This window comes from Psammomys obesus, unplaced genomic scaffold (genome assembly GCF_907164565.1).
Source record: "Psammomys obesus unplaced genomic scaffold, mPsaObe1.curated_primary_1811, whole genome shotgun sequence".
Classification (NCBI taxonomy): domain Eukaryota; kingdom Metazoa; phylum Chordata; class Mammalia; order Rodentia; family Muridae; genus Psammomys; species Psammomys obesus.
The window spans coordinates 1,005,334-1,024,848 of record NW_026590405.1 but is presented as its reverse complement, the minus strand read 5'-3'; the positions used below and the strand labels follow the sequence as shown (position 1 = coordinate 1,024,848).

The 19,515-nt window shown below is 54.0% G+C and overlaps 1 protein-coding gene across 3 annotated transcripts in view; it reads left to right on the top strand.

Moving 5' to 3' along the window:
* The window catches only part of Col18a1 (collagen type XVIII alpha 1 chain), a 100,612-nt gene that overhangs the window by 79,673 nt on the left and 1,424 nt on the right, over positions 1–19,515 (top strand). For 2 of the 3 annotated variants that reach the window (XM_055607188.1, XM_055607185.1), the window contains 26 exons: positions 1,025–1,165; positions 1,667–1,729; positions 2,595–2,621; positions 3,415–3,450; positions 3,930–4,001; positions 4,278–4,313; positions 4,553–4,642; positions 5,639–5,668; positions 5,780–5,806; positions 6,094–6,156; positions 6,407–6,481; positions 7,213–7,239; positions 7,597–7,650; positions 7,979–8,053; positions 9,279–9,347; positions 9,794–9,836; positions 10,291–10,353; positions 13,478–13,521; positions 13,860–13,997; positions 14,513–14,657; positions 14,744–14,817; positions 15,096–15,227; positions 16,417–16,449; positions 17,334–17,582; positions 18,152–18,349; positions 18,872–18,987. In XM_055607188.1, coding sequence (XP_055463163.1) covers positions 1,025–1,165; positions 1,667–1,729; positions 2,595–2,621; positions 3,415–3,450; positions 3,930–4,001; positions 4,278–4,313; positions 4,553–4,642; positions 5,639–5,668; positions 5,780–5,806; positions 6,094–6,156; positions 6,407–6,481; positions 7,213–7,239; positions 7,597–7,650; positions 7,979–8,053; positions 9,279–9,347; positions 9,794–9,836; positions 10,291–10,353; positions 13,478–13,521; positions 13,860–13,997; positions 14,513–14,657; positions 14,744–14,817; positions 15,096–15,227; positions 16,417–16,449; positions 17,334–17,582; positions 18,152–18,349; positions 18,872–18,987 — 2,120 coding nt within the window. The remainder of the gene's footprint in view (positions 1–1,024; positions 1,166–1,666; positions 1,730–2,594; positions 2,622–3,414; positions 3,451–3,929; positions 4,002–4,277; positions 4,314–4,552; positions 4,643–5,638; positions 5,669–5,779; positions 5,807–6,093; positions 6,157–6,406; positions 6,482–7,212; positions 7,240–7,596; positions 7,651–7,978; positions 8,054–9,278; positions 9,348–9,793; positions 9,837–10,290; positions 10,354–13,477; positions 13,522–13,859; positions 13,998–14,512; positions 14,658–14,743; positions 14,818–15,095; positions 15,228–16,416; positions 16,450–17,333; positions 17,583–18,151; positions 18,350–18,871; positions 18,988–19,515) is intronic. The other variant, XM_055607186.1, reaches the window with a different exon arrangement.

Here is a 19,515-nt window from a genome sequence, read left to right as displayed (position 1 = left end):
ACACACACACACACACACACACACACACACACACACACACACACACAGGGTCTTCAAGAATAAATAAGAGAAGTATTTTACTGAGGGTAAAGGGCTGACAGCTGTCTTAGGTACACACCTGGAATTGAGTAGCTACAGCTGCCGATGGAGAGCCCACACCCACGTGGATGCCCGTGTCATCATTATACACAAAGGAACTTGATGGCAGGGGTATCATCTCATGTAGCCCAGGCCATCTTTGAACCCAGCTAGACCTTTTATAGGAAAGTTTGTGCCAGGCAAGCCTTGTCTGTGTTTCAGCTGGGCTCAGGGCCTTTCTCATCCTGCCTGCCTGTGTGCCTCTTGGCAGCCCAGGAGAGAATGGTAATAGTCTCGGTCTGTAGTTCGTAGAGGTGGATTGGCACCAGCAGGGTCCCTGGGGCAAGCTGGCCCATCAGGTGCAACTTTGGGGCTGACCCACTTGGAGCCTTTTGAACCAGGGTCTCCCTGCCTCAGTCTGCTCCTTCTTCCTGCCTCTGCTTCCTTGATCTGGTCTCTCAGACTTCTCGCCAAGTCCAGTACACGTGTCTGCATCTGCTCCCCACGTTCCTCAGACTCACAAAGCCGTAGTCATACCCGTATCCCTGTTACCCCAACCACTTGGTGGCCACAGGGTCCAATGCAGACCGGCTGAGGCTTTCTCTCCCTGGACCTTCCAGTGGCCTGCCCTTCTTCCTCATCTGCTTTTACCTGCTTGCTATCTCTGTCCATACTGTCAGGGAGCCGGGACCCACGAAAACAGGCCGTGGTGTACAGCCTGCTCTGGCTCTTGAGCCGTGGCCAAAGCTGCAGTGTTAGGCTTGCAATTGACCCTGTTGTTTGAATTAAGCCCAGGAACTGTCTGTACGCCTTTGTGGAATGTGATTTCTCTCTGCGTTTCCAGGGTTTTAAAAAGTATTGTAAGGAACTGTGTTCACTGGGGTTGCTCGTAGCTGTGCTGAAACCCACGGCCACGAATGGTGACCTTGTCCTTCTGTCTGTGCAGGGGAGCAAAGGAGACCTTGGGCCTGTCGGTGTACCTGGAAAGACTGGCTTGGCTGGACCCAGTGGGCCAGCTGGACCTCCAGGACCCCCAGGACCACCAGGGCCCCCAGGACCACCAGGACCAGGATTTGCTGCTGGATTTGTGAGTCTGGGTCACTGTGGTTCCCAGAAAGCTTGAACTATAGCCCACAGCTGCCTTACTTCTAGACATCTCACAGCCTGAGCAGAACTGTCTAGGCAGGGCCTCACCTCAACCATGTGAGTTCCCCTGTCCCTGTCTTTGGGCCCCCACTTCTGAGCCCTGAGTGCCTAGAGGGCTTAGTCCAGTGTTCATTTAGCCTCAGTGTATTCAAAGGACCAGTGTTTAGGCTCAGGTGTCCCAGTGTCTGTGGCTGCTGTCCCCAGCTCTTCCATCCTTAGCTGCTGAATATCTGTTTATGTACCCAGGTACAATTTCTCTTGCACACACGCAGACCAGAGCCCTGTGACTGAGCGCGATGCCTACCTACCAGGGTTCAATTAACACACACAACCCAAACTCCGTCAATCATCCACTTTACCTCCCCCACCTCCACTTTCCTGTCCACGGGGAAGGCTCCTTCTTAGGATCAGAGACTTAACACCCCTTTTATGTTCCCTTCAGGATGACATGGAAGGCTCTGGAATACCCTTCTGGTCAACAGCCCGAAGCTCCGATGGACCGCAGGTACTGCCCATGAGCTGGGGCAGGAGGGTTCCAGGTCAGGGGTAACCTTGGTACAGAGCCTTATGTAGGGCAAGGTGCCCCCAGCAGCTTGTGGGGGGAGGGTTGAGCCACCGTACCCTTCATCCTAGAACAACCCGATCCCAAACTGTCCCCAGTAAGGGAGAGAGCTGGTGACAGGCCTTCTTATCTGATTTCTTCCATGGCTGCAGGCTGAAGAAGTGACAGATACGGTCTAGGGTAAACTGGAGTTAATGGGGCATTTGGGGGAGTCCCCCTCCCCACGTTTACCTGCTGGCTTGTGTGTAGTTCAGAATAGGTTAGCAAAGAAGAGCTGAAGTCCCAAACACCCCAAATAGCAGGCATATCAAGGCACTTGTGTGCAGCCATGAGCGTACTCTGTGTCCCTGCCCAGGGTATCACCTGTCCCTGAGGCTACTGCCCTTTCCTGAGGAGCAGCAGTATGTCCCAGCCTTGGCCCTGGAGGACACCGGGCTGACTTCCGGCCTCTGGGGCCACCGCAGGCAGACAGATGCTGCAGTGGCAGAGGTTAGCAAGTGCTGTTGCTGTTATTCTTTGTCTTTTTTTTTTTTTTTTTTTTTTTCAGTATACGGTTTTGTTTTTAAAACAATTGCAAATGTAGACAGGCTGTAAGGACAACAGAAAGAGCTCCCGGTGTATCCTCTTAACTGGATACACTGTTGACGTTCGATGGCTGACGTTCAGTTGCCCTGCCCAGCTGAGAGCTTGTGCCATGCCAGCCTCATGCCTCAGTTGTTACTTTTCACTCGAGCCATGAAAGGGCTAATCAACCTAGGATAAAACAGAAGATCCGGGTCACTAACACTTGTTTTCTCTACTCTGACAGGGACCCCCAGGATTGCCAGGACTCAAGGTGAATGAGGGAGGCCTTTCTTGTTGATCTGCCTAGTGAACGAATCCTTATTGAGTTCAGCATAGATGTCTGCAAGATTCAGCAGACATAAAAAAAAAAAAAAAAAAAAAAAAAAAAAGAGTCCTGTGCCCTATTCCCGTGCACTGAGCATCAGCGGGTTCATGCCCTCTCTTTTACACTCCATGAATTGAGATTCCTGGCTTCATACATCTGAAGTGTGATAGAATTTTGAGGAGCCCAGAACCTCTCCCCATACCTATGTTCTCAGCTTCCCTTGTCATCCAGCCCACTGACGTGGCTCCAAGGCGTCCACCTTCCCTCAGGTTTGAGTCAGGCTCCTCAGGGCAGGGGGCAAAGGTGGAGAATGCCGGAATAGCCCCCACCAGGGATTCCCAACTTTTTAACTAGCCTCTGCTGTTGCCCTACTTACTCCTTTAAGAATTTATTTTTTTATTTTTTTGTGACTTACAAAACACTGGACATTTCAAAGGACTGGATTTTCAGATGGGCCTATTGTGTTTTTTGTTTGTTTGTTTTGTTTTTAATGTTAACAAGTCACTTCAGAGGACTTGTTTCTTAGACTGGAGATGGTGGGTCCTGGCTCCAGCTTCTACAATATCAAGAACAAAATACTGTGATGTTAGGATATATTTCATTCATATCTTTCACTAGTGTATCACCCAGGATTCTAAGGCAGCCAGGACACCCTAGGTGATTAGCAGAGGAGAATGTGGCTTGCTCTCGGGGTGGGCCAGCTGACACCCCAAGCTAATAGAGCTCTTTGTCCACTTAGGGGGATCTTGGAATGACAGGGCCACCTGGAGCCAAGGTAGGTACTTTACCCAGGGTTGAGTATATTGTCTGCTGGGGATGGGGAAGGGGCCTGCAGAGACCAGAAAACCATCCTCAGTAGACAAGGGTGTGTCGGGCACATCTCAAAGGCCCAAGACGAGGAGACATGGAGAAGGACCCCTGTGTGGTACTGGCCTCATTCTTCCTCGTGCTTTGATTTCTTTATAGTTTATCAAGCCTGACTCAGAGAAAACTGCCGATGTCAAGTCCCTGCCCCAGGGTACACCCACATACACCTGCACCAATTTGGGGAAAATGAGCTTCCTCCCTTCCCCACCTTCTCTCCCCGCCACCTTCGTCCCTTCTCTTCGTCTTTACTCACTTCCACGCTCCGGGGGTTGAGCCAGTAGCCAGCAGAAACCCAGGCTATGGCCATGGTTGCTGCGGTTCCCTCCCCAAGAATCTCTGCTGCCTGGCTGTGGGGCTGATTCCGGATCTTCCCTTTGTCTGTCCCAGGGAGAAGTCGGTGCAGATGGATCCCAGGGCATGCCTGGTCCCCCAGGAAGAGAGGGTGCAGCTGGGCCCCCGGTGAGTGAGAGGGGGAAGGACCTAAAAGAAGTGACCAGGAAGAGAACTGGCATTCTAGCCCTGGGGGTATCCTGGACATCTGTGTCCCCTACCTGCTACAGTGTGCCTTGTGGAACCAAATGCAAGTCTGGGCAGGGCTGTGGATGCCCGTCTCTATTCTCCCAGGTTCCGGGAAGCACAGAATACTCATCTGCATTGGAAGCCAGGCTCTGGTAGGCTGGTCCCTGAAGGGACTCGGGTTCTGTCTACAATTACCCATTTCCTCTGTCTCTGCAGGGGCCAAAAGGAGAGAAAGGGAGCCAGGGAGAAAAGGTGAGTGTGCCACAGGTACACAAGGGACAGAGTTGGGCTGCCTAGGCCTCAGCGTTGGAATCCCATCATGCCCCAGCCTCATGCCCTGGCTACCCATGTGACATCAGAGAGTTGAGCAGAGAGCCCCAGATCAGCAGGGGTAGCTCTTAGCTGCTGCCTACAAACCCAGTACCTGAGCTATAGGTGGGTTCTGAGGTCCTGGCCAGTAACCAGAATGATTACCTGTCATTCTCTTCCAGGGAAACCCAGGAAAAGATGGAGTGGGGCAGCCAGGCCTCCCTGGACCCCCAGGACCTCCAGGGCCAGTGGTCTATGTGTCAACTGAGGATGTAAGTACAATATGGAATGCTGTAGGGCTCATCCTTTGGTCCAGGTACTGCCCATAGTTGGTCTAACTGTCTCACCCGGACATGAGGGGACCTGACTTTTTAGGAAAAGGCTGTGCTGGCTAGAAGCTCTCTCCTCACCAAAGCTCCTTGGCCTTCTCAGCTGTAAAGGCTACTACTGCTCTTTTGTGATACCTGCAGCAATGCACTCAAGTGGCCTAATCCCAGAGTAATTGGGTCCCTCACAGCCCTACCATAGAACCCAGGGACAAGCTGCTACCCAAGCTCACTTCTCTGAAGCAAGAAGCCTGAGTCTCTGGGTGGGAGAGGCAGGGCACAAGGGAGCTGGGAATGCAGGGGAGAGGCTACCCTGGGCAGAGCTTAGCGTATGACTGGGTTGATAATGGGCTCAAATCCCAGCTGCAATTGTTGCCTCTGATCCTGACTGGTTCCTTCACCTTCTGGGGTCTCGGTACTGTCAGCTCTGAGATGGAGACAGTATATTTGTAGGAGCAAGGCTGTGAATGGTCACAAGAGTGCCTGGCTGAGACTTCTTGTTTCCAGGAATGGAACTGATAAAAGAGGATGGATAGCATTGCAGTAAGGTCTGGGGGAAGGCAGGGTAAAGGGCCCTGGGACCAGGGTAGATCCGAAAGCCATAGCTGACATAGGAAAAGCCTCCAGTAGGTGGCGCTGCTCCCACATCATGAGCCAGAGCATATGCAGCTGGGACACTGTGTACCAGGACTAGAGAGTGACACCAGCCCTGGCTGCTCCAAAGCTGGGGAGGAGGACTCTCCAGGAAATGGGTCATTTGTCACCTGGGCACCTGCAGAGAGAAGCCGGGTATAACTGCTGAAAACACAGTTTTCTTCTAAATTCCATGTTGGACTAGCTTTGCTGAGCTTGTGGCTAATGTGACAGCAGGCGACTTGCAACTCAAAGGCAGCTTTCTTTTTCTTCCCTTCTGATTTTTATTTCCTGATGGCACGGGGACAGAGAGCAGTAGTGACCACGCCAGGACCTGAGGTAAGGGCCAGCTCGCTTCTAAGAAAGTCCAGAGAGGGTCCAGGGGAGCTGGGTTAGAATACCAGTGAGAGCACCGTGTCCCCAAAACTCATGGCACCCTTCTTTCCACAGGGCAAGCCAGGGTATGCAGGTTTTCCCGTAAGTAGCTTTGCTTCAGAGGTGCATGCTTGTCCAGCAATGGGCAGTGAGCTCACACTGGGGGTGAGCGTGGACTCTGCTCTTGCCACACACGGGACTATAGTGTAAGCTTGGATGGGGACAGCCGCTGCCCTGGAGGGCATAGCATGGCGTCCTTGCCACCTGTAGTTGTTGAAGACTCTGAAGGGCTGGCCCATGACCAGGGAGCAACCATGGGGCACAGGATATGGGAGTTATGAGTGAGTTATGAGTCAGGGATTCTCATTCCTATCTGGTCTTCACTGTAGGGACCTGCTGGACCGAAGGGTGATCTGGGTTCCAAAGGCGAGCGAGGTCTTCCAGGGCCTAAGGTAAGGGGCTGGGGTATCTTCTGCTCATTTCTCAGGAATCGGAATACAGCCTTATTGCTGCCCAGACCTGCTACAGACAAGATATGCTATCCTGTCTACCCAGGTGATGGCGGACCCTGAGGGTACCGGGACATGCCATCTGTTACCCTAACTCAGAGTCTGGTCATAACCTCTCCCTTGCTCTGTTTTGGGGAGTAGCTGAGGCCTAATGGCTGAGCCCTGACCTGTCCTTCCTGCCTTGTTATTCCAGGGTGAAAAAGGAGAGCCAGGCGCCTTCTTTAGCCCTGACGGCAGAGCCCTGAGCCACGTCCAGAAAGGAGCCAAGGTGAGAATGAGGTTGGAGTTCCCTAACATTGTGAAAGACAGTGTGGGGGGGGGGTTCCTGACACACAGTCAGGATCATGACACACTCAAACTGCCCCTCAGTGGTGTTCCCAAGCTTTCCTTAGCCTGCATCTGTTACCCTCCCTTTGGCCCCTTGGAATTATCCTGGGTGTATCCTCCCAGCCCCCAAACTGGCCAGTGGCTTGCATTATCCCTTGGCACTGTTGGCTGAGCTCACCTATAGGAAGCTTAGTAATACAGACTATGGCCCATTGTGCTCACTCTTCTGCCTGGCCTTCGCCTATGGGAGATGAAGTGGACCAAGGCTTACTGACCCCATGTACCCCCCTGCCATGTGCAGGCATCCATCTACACTGTACAACTGAGGTATCTAGATCTCCTGTGGACCTGAGCCTACAGGAACCTGCCTGAGCACAAGCCTTTGCTCAGCTGGCCAGGACTTGTTCCTCAGGCTGTATTTTGCCCGCCCCTCTGCTCTCAGAGGCTCTTCAGCTAAGTAAGGCCTAAGTGACCATGGCTATCTGCCCAGGAACCCAGGGTACATCCATCTGTCCATCTGTGCCTCACTCAAACCAGACCTAGTCCCCAAGGTTGGCATCTGTCCTGTCCCCCTGGGATGGTCAGCAGCCTTGGTTGCGAGCCTCACTCATCTAGAAGGTAGTGGGTGAGGTTAACCATAGTGCCCTGACATACCTCTGATTCTTTGCTCAGGGAGAGCCAGGCTTCCGAGGACCCCCGGTGAGTAGTGCTCTTCTGTTACACTGAGGTCATGGCCCATGGTTTGTGGCAACTGCAGCATTGAAACACATGGGGGGTCAGCCGGGTGGTGGTGGTGCACGCCTTTAATCCCAGCATTCGGGAGGCAGAGGCAGGTGGATTTCAGTGAGTAAATGGCCAGCCTGGTCTGCAGAGCGAGTTCCAGGACAGCCAAGGCTACACAGAGAAACCAAAACACAACAACAACACCATGGTTGCGCCAGGTGGCAACAGGCAGTTCCTCCAAGATGGCAGCCTTGGTCCTTTCCTGGGGTGGCCCCACCCTCTTTACTAGGAGGCTCCACCTACCTTTCAACTCATCATTTTTTTTTTCTTTAGGGTCCTTATGGGCGACCTGGACACAAGGGAGAAATCGGCTTCCCCGGACGGCCGGTGAGGATTTGGTGGCCTTAAAAGTGGGTGGGGAGCACCTGGGGCCTTGGAGAAAATGGACAGCTGCCCCTCCTGCCCTTCCCCAAGGTGCAGCTATCACACCTACATGACCCATGTCTTAATATGTATCAGAGATGTACCTGGCTAAGAGTACACTTCGTCTGCCAGCCCATAGGGGTCCATGGGCAAAGAGGGGGTTCTGACCTGGGTCCTAGCTTCTGGGCAAGAGCTGCCTTGGGTTGGACTGTGCGGGCTTGAGCATGGGAAGGATGGGGCTGTGAATAGGCTGTCCGTTGTCTAACACACCCTGCCACTCTATTCTGCCCAGGGTCGTCCTGGAACTAATGGATTAAAGGGAGAGAAAGGGGAGCCTGGAGATGCCAGCCTCGGGTTCAGCATGAGAGTAAGTGTCCTGTACTGGTGAATGGGTGGCATGGAACACCAAGGAAGAGGAATGGCTAGGCCAGGGCCCCTCGGCTCACCTGTCAAGCCGTTTCCGATGGCGGGTGACGTGACCAGGCGTGTCAATCCTGACACACTCACATAAATACTCACATATATGTGTGTGCATACTCAACTACATACACATGCATAAGCATATCTGCATATTCTTATACCCAGAACCTAATGGGGCTTTAGGGCATCCCTTCTGGATCCATCAACTTTGTCTCATGGCATCGCTTGCCTCTTTTTACTGAAGGCAGCCCCCCGGAGACCCAGGGACTCCCCAGAATGGTCTTGCCTGTGACTCCTGCATCCCACCTGCTTTGCCCAGGGCAGAGATGAGCATGGGAATCCAGATATAAGCACTTCAGAGAGTTCATACTCCTGATGGTCATTGCTGCTGCTGGTTTCTTGTCAGCTGCCTCCTCTGTGGGCTAGCACCTACTAATGCCATGTAAAATCAAGAGCTAACCGGGGTGTTTGCGGAGCAGAGCTTCAGGACTGGCACAGTCACAGGCCAATCAAATCCATCCCAGTGGGGAAGGAATGGCTCTTGGATTTTAACCTCGGTTATGATTTTTAAAATCAGATTAAATACTGTTTTCCTTTCGAGGAATATATATCCCTTAATCTGAGGTGCCAGCTAATACACAGATACCAGCCCCTTCCCAACCCTACCCCCACTCCCTGCCACACACACACACCACACACACACACACACACACACACACACACACACACACACACGGGAGGGCAGGCCATGGGAGGTGCCCTAGGAAGAGGAAGAAGCCCTTCTCATGCCTTACCTGGGTCCTCAAGGCTTTCACAGAGGCAGCTCATGGCTGTCAGAACTTGGGCCAGGCTGTTCGTTTCTTTGAATAAGTGAAAATGCGACCTAGCCTCAGGTTTGCAGCCAGTGATCTCAGGAGGAGCATGACTATCTGTACAGCAGCTATTCACAGCTTATGTGGCCCTGTGTGGCTCAAGAGCCCCCTGGGCAGGAAACAGGCAGGCCCAGTTGGCAGGCACATGGGCCAGAGTCAGAAATGCATTGTTGGCTTTTACATCACCAGACATATTCAGCTTTCTGATTCAACTGCTTTTCAGCCCATGTCTGCTTCCCTAGCTTACACTGTTAGCTCAGCTGTGACCTTAGCTAACCAGAGCTTTCTGTCCCTTCACAGGGAATGCCTGGCCCCCCTGGGCCTCCGGGACCCCCCGGCCCTCCTGGGATGCCCATCTATGACAGCAATGTAAGTGGTCAGAGCCTCATGCTGTACAGGCTTCTCTCTCGTCAGTGGCTTCGGGATCCTTTCTGGGTGTCTCTGGGAGGGGTCTGTCGGGGAAGCTATTCCTGGGACCAGTGGGTGAGTAGTAAGTTCACACTGGAGTAGCTCTGGGGCTTGGAGAAAACCTCAAGCTGGAATGACTCAGGTCCCTGACCCCAGGTGCTGGGGGCATTTCAGTTTTACTAGACTTAGCAAGGGAAGAGGTGACCTATGAGGGCAGGTCACTGTGACTAGGATTCTTGATACAGACCCTGTCTCCCACCTCCACCCCTTCAGAGCTCCAAACAGTGCTGGTTTGGCTCTGGGGAGGGGCCCTGGGACTTCTTGCCTTGGGAACCCTGGTAGTCTTGCTTTCTAGAGCACTGTCCCTCAGCACACACTCCCCCCGCCCCCATGCTTGTTCTTTGTAGGCATTTGTGGAGTCTGGCCGACCTGGACTGCCAGGACAGCAAGGTGAGAGCTCAGGGCTCACAGCACATGCAGAGGTTTGGGGCTCCGGTAGGAAGATGGCAGCGGGGTATGGTAACATCAAACCGGCTAGGAAAAATGAAGGTGTGAGACTCTGCTAGCTCTGGGTATCTTGTTCCTGAGTACCTCTTCCCTAGGTCCATGCCTGCAACTGTACCCTACCCCTAAGGTCACACACCTCTGGTGTGGCTGTCCGAGGGGGCCTGACTGGAAGCATTGGTGCTGGTGCTGGGGACTACCACCCAAGATTTCTCAAAGCAGATGCAGGAAGAGCCCCACCCACCTTTGCTCCTCATGAGCTCTGATTCTGTCTATGCTCCCCCTCCCCTTTCCATCTGCAGCCTTTCTGGCCTAAGCCCACCCTGTGCACACCAGTGCCAGGACTGGGGACATTAGTGGGAGGGGCTTTCCCTGACAGCCTTGGGGTCTCTTCCTCCAGGTGCGCAGGGGCCTTCAGGACCAAAGGGTGACAAAGGAGATGTGGGCCCACCTGGGCCACCAGGTGAGAATGCTCTTCACTGTCCAGGCTGAGGGTTGTTGCCTGTAGCCGGCTCCGGAGTTAGGCACCAGAGCCCTCGAGGTGCTGACCGCCCACTATACCATGGTTGCTGCCCAGCCAACCGTTTGGAGAGACAGTGTTTTCTCAGCTCACAAGTCCTGATAAGACTTGGATCTAGGGACATTAGCCATCCTTTCAGCTTGGGGGGCCAGGGCCTGGGAGGGCGAAGGGAAGAACAGCTTAATGGGATGTCCCCATCACCCCAGTCACTGATAGACACCAGTGGGGCTGTTCTTCCCAGTGAGCAGTGAGCGGCCCCTGCCAGCTCCCATGTTGGTCTGACCCACCTCCACCCAGGCCATCTGGGAAAGCAAGATAAAAGTTTAGAAGCTGTCTGTGAGACAGAGGAAGGACCAGCAGGATAGAGAGCTGAGGCCTCTCCCTAGACCACAAAAGCATCAGTGTGTATATGTGTTAGTGGGGTCCCTGCTCATTGTCGCCCAGGCCTGCCGAAGTAAGAGCAAACACCAGCCCCAGGTTCTGCCTGCCAGCAGCACTCAAGAGTGTGTGGCATTACAAGGAAGACACAGGCACTTGAACAGAGAACCAGTCAGAGATGGAGAGAGAAGACCTGGTTCCTAGCCTGGTAACCACTTCCTCCTGGGAAGTGGTTACCAGGCTAGGAACAAGTCTTAGAGAATACCATATCCCGGAGCTAAAAGGAAAGAGAATCATCTCAGACAGTAGAGGGCAGACTGGATAAATCCTGGGACACGGGCGTTCAGAGTACTAGGGGACACCACAGCCCCAGGAACAGCAAGTGTAAGCTGCGAGAGGCCAGCTCAGCACCTAACCAGTGGAAGCACAGAAAGATAGCAGAGGGCAGACTCAGCGATATTCTAGCATGCTTGTCGCTGGAGAACCAAACAGAAACAGCAGTTGAGAGCAAAACGGCCCAGAGTTTCCAAAGCTAAGGGAAGATTTCCAGTGCTTCCTATAGTCAAAAGATGCACAAGAAAACTGGCAGAAGTGAAGAAAACTGGAAGTCCACGAGTGTTTCAGGATGTTTCACATCAGAATTCACACAGGATCCTGCAGGCACAGAGGGTGGCCTAAGTGGCAGAGGGCCTGGTGTGCAGTGTGAGCCTCCTGGGAGAGACAAGCAGTCCCAGAAAGGGCGGGGAGGTAGGCAATAGCCGATCAACACGGCAGGAAGAGTGCAGGCTGCAGGGACACAGGCCCAGACTCTCTGGAGCACAGTCTGTTTCTGATGTTTGGCTGAGGTCAAGGGTTTAGATGAACTCGAAAGAAAGCTGAAACCAAGAATGTGCAGCTGGATGCCTGATGGACAGATAAATGATACACAAAAATATGGAAGAAGGCTTGACGCAAATCAAGACGAGGAGGGAGAAGGAACACAGAGCAGGGATACATAGGAAATGGAGAACACACTAAATTTAAACACAGGTTTTCAGCAGCTGAGCATGGGTGCTTCTGTTGGCTATTGGGATGGGAGTGGACTGGCTGCCCAGAGAGACGTAAGAGAGATCCCTTTCTTAGGACAGGGGTAAGCTAGGGGATGGAGATGGAGGGAATTGTCTGGAGAGAAGGGACCAGCAATGGCCAGCAGGGTGTGCATGTATCTCTGCGTCTGTGACCAAGTGCATCTTAGGAAATGTCGCTGGGAATAGAAAAGCCCTCACCTTGCTGAAAGTCAATCTGCCAGGACGATCCAGTAACTGAACCCGAGCGCCTACGATAGCAGAGCCTCGGGAGCTAGAGGAAAGCTGACAGAAGTAAAAAGAAAACTCTGCTGTCATCTGAGAAATTTAACCTGGAGACAGAAGGGCTCCGCAGCCACCGATGCTTGTCTGCCTCATCTCTGGCCACGTGCCAGCCACGAGACCACTTCCTGCAGGCAGAAGCAGGTTCTGCAGGTTTAGGGGGATGGCAGGCTTGTGAGAGTGGAAGTCCTTGCACTGGGGGACCACCCCAGCAGCAGCGCTGGTCCAGGCAGCTCGTATATCAAAGAAGCAAAAGAGCCTGAGGAAGCGTGGGATGGTGAGGGTAGCAGAGCATCTCCTAGAAGCCCGAATAGCTGGGTCCCTCTAAGCCTGCACTGGGCTGGGTCACCCTTGCTTATAGGCCACGGGGTCACATAGACCATGGCCCAGTTCTATAGAGGTTCTAGGACAGGGGCTGGAGCTTAGGTCCTACTAGGGATCACTGTCACCTTCAATCCCAGGTGATACATCTGCAAGGTGGCTGGGCCATGGGGGCCACGGAGTCAGTGCTCAGGACCATCTCGCATAACAGCAAAGGGCCTCCAAGCACAGTCATTCCACAAGGCAGGGGCTTCCAGGAGGACGGCCACAGGAAAAAGTGACCCAAGCAGGGTTGCTATCCCTGAAAAAACGGGTTAACCCTTTGTTCACAAAATTACAGCTTCCAGTGGACTTTCTGTGCCTCCAGCCCATGGTACCAGAAAGCAAACATCACATTTGATGAAAATAGGAAGGCACTCTAGGGACAGAGATAAATGAAGTTATGTTTTATTTATGTATGAAATAACAAAGATCAAAAGAGAGAGAGAGAGAGAGAGAGAGAGAGAGAGAGAAAAGCCCAAAGATCAAGTTCATTCTTTGAAGATGCCAAAACATCTCCCCACCTCTGTAAACTGACAGAAACATCAAGGGAATGGCTCAGAGGAGGGGCCCCGGGCCTTGCTGAGCTATGCCTGATGGGAACAGGCTTCTTGAAGCAAGGGGCTTAGGGGACGAAGCCAACTTACACAGATATCAAGTCTTTAACGCACCTCTTGCCCCCCCCCCCAGAAGGATCTGTGGGGTGACTGTCAGAACGAGTGAGCGAGTCTCTCCAGGCCACTGGATAGAGAGCAATCAGAAAAGCCAAAGGCCAGTCATAAACATTTACAAAGGCAACTCTGAAAAAACAAAATGACCAAAACGTTAAAACAAAACAAAACCCTTTAGCCAGGAGTTAGTTTAAGAAAATGTATGATCCTTACATGAATCAATAAAGGCAGGCGGGGTAGGGGAGGGGAGTAAAAAATGTATAGTCAATACTGTCTGTACACACCCCCCCAACCGACCTTCCTGTTCTGCAGGCCAGTTCCCCGTTGACCTCTTCCACCTGGGAGCTGAATTGAAGGTGCGTGAGGTTGTTGGTCAAGTTGGGGGAAAGTGGATGTCCCAAAGAGGTAGCCAGTGCCTTTGTCCCTGGCGACAAGTGTCTAATGACATTCAGCCAAGCCACGTTTTTGGTTTTTTTGTTTTTGTTTTTGTTTTCCTTCTGGTTCCATGAGGAACTCCAGCCTTGTGGTAGTGTCCTTCCCTCTGGACACTCACTGCCCTTGACTGTGCGGGTGGAGCTGATAGAACAGGAGGTGGGGGCTGAGCTGGATCTGGGAGGGCAAGCCCTGGGGGCCAAGGACATGCCTGTGACTTGTATCATCCCCACCTGGCTCAGATAACCATTTCCACCTGTAGGGAGACAAGGGGGACCGAGGGGACGCCGGACAGAAAGGAGAGCGGGGAGAACCTGGCGCTGCCGGTGGTGGATTCTTCAGCTCAAGTGTACCTGGCCCTCCAGGGCCCCCTGGCCCCCCTGGTTACCCCGGGATTCCGGTAAGCCTGAGCCGCAGGCCTCCTGCAGGTGTCCCACACGCTGTGGGCTTGAGCATGGTCAGGTGACACAGTATGGCTGGTTGTATACCTCGAAAGACTCAGACCAAACCCTGCAAGCTCAAGCTGCCTGAGACTTTTTATTGGCTCCCCTGTGGGCAATGAAGCTGGATGGGCACACGGGCCAGGGTAGCCTCATTTGGGCCTTGTGACTGCTCTCCTGCTGCTACCATCTACCCTGGTCCTCTAGCTTTGAGCAGCGCTGAGCAGATTTCAGGGTTGTAGCATCACATCTGTCCTGAGGACTCAAGGGAACCAGGGCCTAGCTTCTGCTTGGAACACTGGGAGGCCCTGGGGCTGTTCCTCTGTCCTGGGAACACCTTCGCAGCCTTAAGGGGCCCAGGGTTAGACAGGTCTGCACAGGGCTCATAGGCTACTACTTCCGCCTCTGGGGCTATGAGCAGATAAGTCCCAGCCTAGGGCATGGAGGGGTTCATGAGGGGATTCCTTGTGCCTAGGGTCTGAAGGGAGAGAGCATCCGGGGCCCACCAGGCCCTCCTGGCCCTCAGGGACCTCCTGGAATTGGCTATGAGGGGCGCCAGGGCCCCCCAGGACCCCCAGGACCTCCAGGACCCCCCTCATTCCCTGGCCCTCATAGACAGAGTAAGTATGTGGAGAAGGGTGAATGGGCTTGGGTCCCTAAGGGCTGCTCATATGGCCAGGAGTTCTCAGCTTGATCTCTGTCATAGCTGTCAGTGTTCCTGGTCCTCCGGGCCCACCTGGCCCCCCAGGACCCCCTGGAGCCATGGGCGCGTCTGCTGGGGTAAGTATCCAGTTGGCCAAGGTCTGAGAATCTGGAGGAGGGGTGGGGAGGCAGATGGCATGCCAGAAAGCCCTTGACATCAGTCCACTGGGGGCAGAGACCAGAGTCTGTGGGAACATGGGGTCCCCAAGATGCTCACTTCTTCAACCTCCAGTCCTCCCTCTTGGGGACAGCCTGAAGGTTGCCTACTCGGGGCCATCCTCTGACCTCACAAATCCCGGGGTCTCTGAGGATCTCTGGACAGTAGGTCGCACACTGGGCTTGGGTTGGGGTTCCAGCAGGTGAGGATCTGGGCCACCTACCAGACCATGCTGGACAAGGTGCGTGAGGTGCCCGAGGGCTGGCTCATCTTTGTGGCCGAGAGGGAAGAGCTCTACGTACGCGTCAGAAATGGCTTCCGGAAGGTGCTGGTGAGTTCTCAGGGACCCTCCCTCTAATATCCACACCAAGGGGGGGGGGCGAGGATTTCTAGTATTGTGTTCCTCTGCACGTTTAGGGTTAGCAGTAAATGAATGTTCATTACCTACTTTCATTGATTGTTGCTGAGACCAAACACCCAACAAGAGGTGCCTCAAGGGAACGTGGGGTTTACTAACCTTGGTTCATAGTTTGGGGTACAGTCCGTTGCAGTGAGGAAGGCATAGCTGCAGGAATGCCAGGCAACCGGTGACATCGCCCCCGTTGTCAGGAAGCAGCAAGCAGACAGGAAGTGGGGCTGGGCTCTAAGGTCTAAGACCTACTTCCTCCAGCGAGTCTCTACCTCCCAAGGCACCACAACCTTTCCAAATGACGCTGCCAACTGGGGGCCAAATGGTCAAACAGATAGCCCTGGAGGGACAGTCCCCAGTCCACCCACAGCAATATGACATGAGGTGTGGTCCTAACATTAGCCCCCATTGGCTCATGGCCGATGTTCTTGAGCTGTCCTTGGGGGGGCGGGGGGCACGTGTAATGGGGCGAAGCATCAGGGCTCGTCTTGACACGGCTTCGAGATACACAGAGGCTACATATGCTTTGTGTCCTAGCACTGTACTGTATAAACACCACTGTGGGCCTGCCCGGATGGCTCAGTGGGTGCAGGCACGTGCCGCGCACACTTGTCCACAGCGTGAGTTTGGTTTCCAGAACCCACAGAATGTGGGAGGAGAGACCCAACCTGTCAGAGTTGTCTTCCAGCCTCCACATACACACCGTGGCATGTGCCCATGGATACTGTCCACATACACACACACACACACACACACACACACACACACACACACACACTAATAAAAAATGCCACTATGGTGAGTAGCCTTAGCACTGGTAGAATGCCTCAAGATGCATGAGGGCTGCTGGGTACCAGCTTTAGGGCTCTGGGCCTATGGGCCTGGCAGGCCTGACCTACAGTGCCTTCCAGACCTCCAGCCCTTCTCCCTGGCCTAGAAGAGTCTATGGTGTCAGCAGTAGGTCTAACCAGTGCCCACTGTTCGCTTAGTGCCACAGAGCAGGGTGTGGTCCCATCCCCTCTTTCAGAGGGAGGGGCCATGGGAAGAGGGTGACGGGGGAGAGGCCTGGCCCTGAAGGATGCTGGAGTAACCCCCTGCTGTTGCCTTTCAGCTGGAGGCCCGGACCGCACTCCCAGATGGCACGGTAAGCATCCTCCCTCCATACAGCTGTCAGAGGTTAGCGTGGGGAACAGCCCAGGAAGGCCAGAACTGGAGTCGACGCCCCCGGCTCCTCACTGTTACCTGAAGTCCAGGACCGAATGTGTGTGGCTGGCTGACAATAGTTCTGTGCGGTACAAAGACCGATCCACAGTCGCGCTGCTTTCATTTTGGAATGAGGGGATTTGTTAAGTATATGACAAACCAAAGTAAAAGAATAATTAACAGAGGACAGACAGATAAAGGGTCATCAAGTTGGGTACTCAAAATGCTTGGCAGAAACTGGCTGGGCAATCGGCTGGAGTTCCCGGTTGAGCTTTCTCCCCATGGCTGAGCTTATGCCTGAACTTCCCACAGCTTCTCGATACCAATGCGGGCACGTTTATGCCGTGGGATAAACAATGGTCACGTTGGTTGGAAATGGTCCTCCTTCTAGCTGTGCCCAAGGGCACTCTGGGGCTCTTCTGTCATTTTCTTCCCTCCATGCCACACACTTCACTAACCCACCTCCAGACGACAGACCTTGGAGGATACTTGGGGACAAACATACTTGGATGTGAAATAGGGGGGAGGGGACCACTTCAGAGCCAGGCTTTCCGTGAGCTCAAATGACATGTGACAATTGACTAAGACAATGCAGGTGTGGCCTTCGCTTCAACAGCAGCCAGGAACCCTAAAGAGGCTGTGAGGAGTCAAGACTCTCTTCTAAGCTCCCACCTGGCTCATGCCTGAACCCCAGAGCTCAGGGTACAGCTCTCTTCTTATCACCTCAGGCCCGGCCCTGTCCCGCCTGAGCGCACCGAGTAGGCCCAGGAAGGGACTATCCCAGGTGAAGAGCTACCCCAGGCTCTTGTACACTTCTGTTCTCAGGGCAACGAGGTAGCTGCCTTGCAGCCCCCACTAGTGCAGCTTCACGAGGGCAGTCCGTATACCCGGCGGGAACACTCCTACTCCACAGCGCGGCCCTGGCGGGCAGATGCCATTTTGGCCAACCCACCACGACTGCCAGACCCACAGCCTTACCCCGGGGTTCCGCACCACCACGGCTCCTACGTGTACCTGCCACCCGTCCACCCCACCATCTTGCCTGCCCACAACCACCAGGACTTCCAGCCAGTGGTGAGTGTCCAGGATTGAGGAGTACGTGTCCACCCAGCCCCGGTCCTGGCAGGACAGAGGGAATCACCCCAGAGCTGCCAGGGAGTGTACTGTGGACAAGGATCTCTGAGGAGGTTTCTGACTGATATGGACTGCTCATCATGTAGGCCAGGGACTTGCCTCCTCTCTGGTGGTGAAGTCACACTTAGGAGCCAGGCTCTGCTAGTTAATCCTTAATGTGACAGAGAAGAGAGCACTGGATTGGGGCATGCGCTAGGCTGCTACCCTACACAGGAGGATGGGGCAAACCAAAGGATGGGGCTCTGCAGCCAGGGTTGGGCAAGCTGAGCTGGACCCTGTCTCTGCTTGCAGGAAAGCGTATCAGGGGCCATCTTAGGGGGCTGCTAGAACCACAGTGGCTGAGAGTCGCCTCCGATGCCCTGGGCTGACGGGCTTGAAGGTTGCCGCTGAAGTTACTGGTATCAGCCCTCAGTGGGCTCTGCGTGTGTCCTGCAGAGATGCAGCCTAGAGGCTAGAACATTACATGGGACACTGCCTAACCATGTGATTGTATGTGACCTTTCCGGCAGCTCCACCTGGTGGCACTGAACAGCCCGCTGTCGGGTGGCATGCGTGGCATCCGTGGCGCCGACTTCCAGTGCTTCCAGCAGGCCCGAGCCGTGAGGCTCTCTGGCACCTACCGTGCCTTCCTGTCCTCCAGGCTGCAGGATCTCTACAGCATTGTTCGCCGTGCTGACCGTGGGTCGGTGCCCATCGTCAACCTGAAGGTAGGTGGAGCTTGTCCTGAGGATCCTGAGAGGCCAAAAGTATGTCCCAGATGTACCCACGCCCTGGTCTCAAGAGTAGGGCTTAAGATGGTCCCAACTTTCCCCACATGGCCTCCCTTATCCCAGAAACCCCCTGGCTCTCTCTGGTTCCTGTCCCAGGGATGTTTCTAAAGGTTCTGTGATGTTGCCCACATAGCCCAAAGTGGCCTGGAACCATTTCTGTGTGCCACCTACCCTGGCCCCTCTACCACAGGCCCTGGGTCATTCTGATGAAAAGAGCTGGCATTCTCCGTGCCTTGGCAACAATATTTCCCAGAACCAATGGTGCAGACTCACAGACCCCAGGGTCTCAGGCTTGGGAGGGTACCTACAGGTTTCACCCACTGTGACGGGCCCTACCTTGGAGAAGGCGCTCTCTGTGCCTCAAGCCAGTGTGTTCCTTGATATCTTGTGATCTCCCTGATGTTCACTCCTCTGACCTGATGTGATAGATGACTGAAGTCCCTGCTGTGTCTCCTGTAGGACGAGGTGCTGTCTCCCAGTTGGGATGCCCTGTTTTCTGGCACCCAGGGTCAACTGCAGCCTGGGGCCCGCATCTTCTCTTTTGACGGCAGAGATGTCCTGAGACACCCGGCCTGGTAGGTCCCCCAGCATTAGATGTGGCAAGACCTCAATCTCTAGACTGACACGGTCTATGCATAAAACCACAGAACCTAGAACATGAGAATGGATGGTGACAGTATGTTTAAGCACAGGGCAGTCAGCACCCTCAAAACCATAGCAGGTTTGCTCATCGCCTGTAGCTACCTAACTCGACTGCTCAGCCATGTGAATGCATCAGAAATGTACAAATCCTGCAAGGTAGCTCCTGGCATAGCCCTTGGTTGCAGAATGCATCTGAAATGTTGACCATCAGCTAGACTGTCCTCAGAATGGCGTCATACCCAGTGTCTGTGCACTTGGCAGCTGAGACACCTGGTCTAGCGACCCTGCACCCTGAAGAATGGCCTGAGGAGCTCGGCAAATGTGTCCCTGGGCTGTACTTGGGTCCCGACCATCTGCTTTCCCCAAGAGGCACCCATGAGGGCCCTTCGGGCCCCTTCATAGCTGCTGGCAGACCTGAATGACTAAGCCCTGGCAAGAGAGCTTACTCCTAGCATTTATCA